The following is a 1,106-nucleotide window of genomic DNA, read 5'->3' on the forward strand; positions in this document are numbered from 1 at the left end:
TCAAAGATGATCTGAGATAAAATTGTCTGTCTTTGGAGTTATATCCTCATTTGTACTCGTATCATTATCTGAATTGCTCTTGTTATCTACACGATCTGAATTTGGACCTAATATCCTACATTCACATAAGAAGTTATTAGAAAAGTAATAAAAAGTACAGTAGATATATTATAATATATAGATATTTCAATTATGTACATATTCCGCTGTACGGACTGAATTATAATTTTTTTAGAATCTATTATTTGAACATTTAGGAGTAGCGATCAAGAATGTAGCGATCAAGCAGATTTAAATTGATATAATGTTCTGTAAATTTGATAATTATCGAGTGAAAACAGAATGTTTCAATATTACTAATTTTTTTTTATACTAAATATAGTGATAATAAATTTGAAACATTCAGTTTGTATTCAATGAGACTGTGTAACATAAATGAATACTGAATACTTAGTTTCGTAAGGAATTGTGCAATCAAAAGAACAAAGATTGGGAAAAAAAAATTAAATAAAAATTTCAATCTTTCAGAAATCATATGTTGTGGAATACATAGTTCCTCACAGATAAAAATTCTTGTTCTGCATTCCCTATTCTTATAATTGCGCGCAGTATCAATACACATATATAAGATATTTGATTATAATTTCTAATTTGTATATTATATCAATAAATTTTTAATATTTTTATTCATTGTACGTTTATAATGCTTGAAGTGCAAATCATATTTAACGACATGCACCCAAAATCTGTTTAATAAATTTTTTAGTTTGTTTAATAAATCTGTTTAGTTTTATTTGAGTATATTTGTTTGCGTTACATTTTCTTTAATCGACATTAATCAGTTTACTGCTATTAATTTTATATTCTTTAGTACGTTAATTAATTTTTAAATTTACTTGGAGTATACTTACTTGTGCATACGTTTTAAATGCTTTTTGAGACAAGATGCTGATTGGTACTTAATTGTTAAGTTACATTCTTTGCATGTTGCCTTTATATCGCTTTCTGCGATAAAATAATCCCAAGTCCAATGGAATTTGTCTTCTTTCTTCTGTTCTTCATTTAATTTGTCTGGATGTGCCTTCACCAAGTGTTTATGTAAATAA

The 1,106-nt window shown here is 26.0% G+C and overlaps 1 protein-coding gene across 1 annotated transcript in view; it reads right to left on the bottom strand.

The window, feature by feature from the left end:
• The window catches only part of LOC108691453, a 7,985-nt gene continuing 6,879 nt past the window's right edge, over positions 1-1,106 (bottom strand). The window contains 3 exon segments of the mRNA XM_018199204.1: positions 1-107; positions 562-614; positions 912-1,081. Coding sequence (XP_018054693.1) covers positions 1-107; positions 562-614; positions 912-1,081 — 330 coding nt within the window.

The sequence above is a fragment of the Atta colombica genome, unplaced genomic scaffold (genome assembly GCF_001594045.1).
Source record: "Atta colombica isolate Treedump-2 unplaced genomic scaffold, Acol1.0 scaffold47, whole genome shotgun sequence".
NCBI classification, from domain to species: Eukaryota; Metazoa; Arthropoda; class Insecta; order Hymenoptera; family Formicidae; genus Atta; species Atta colombica.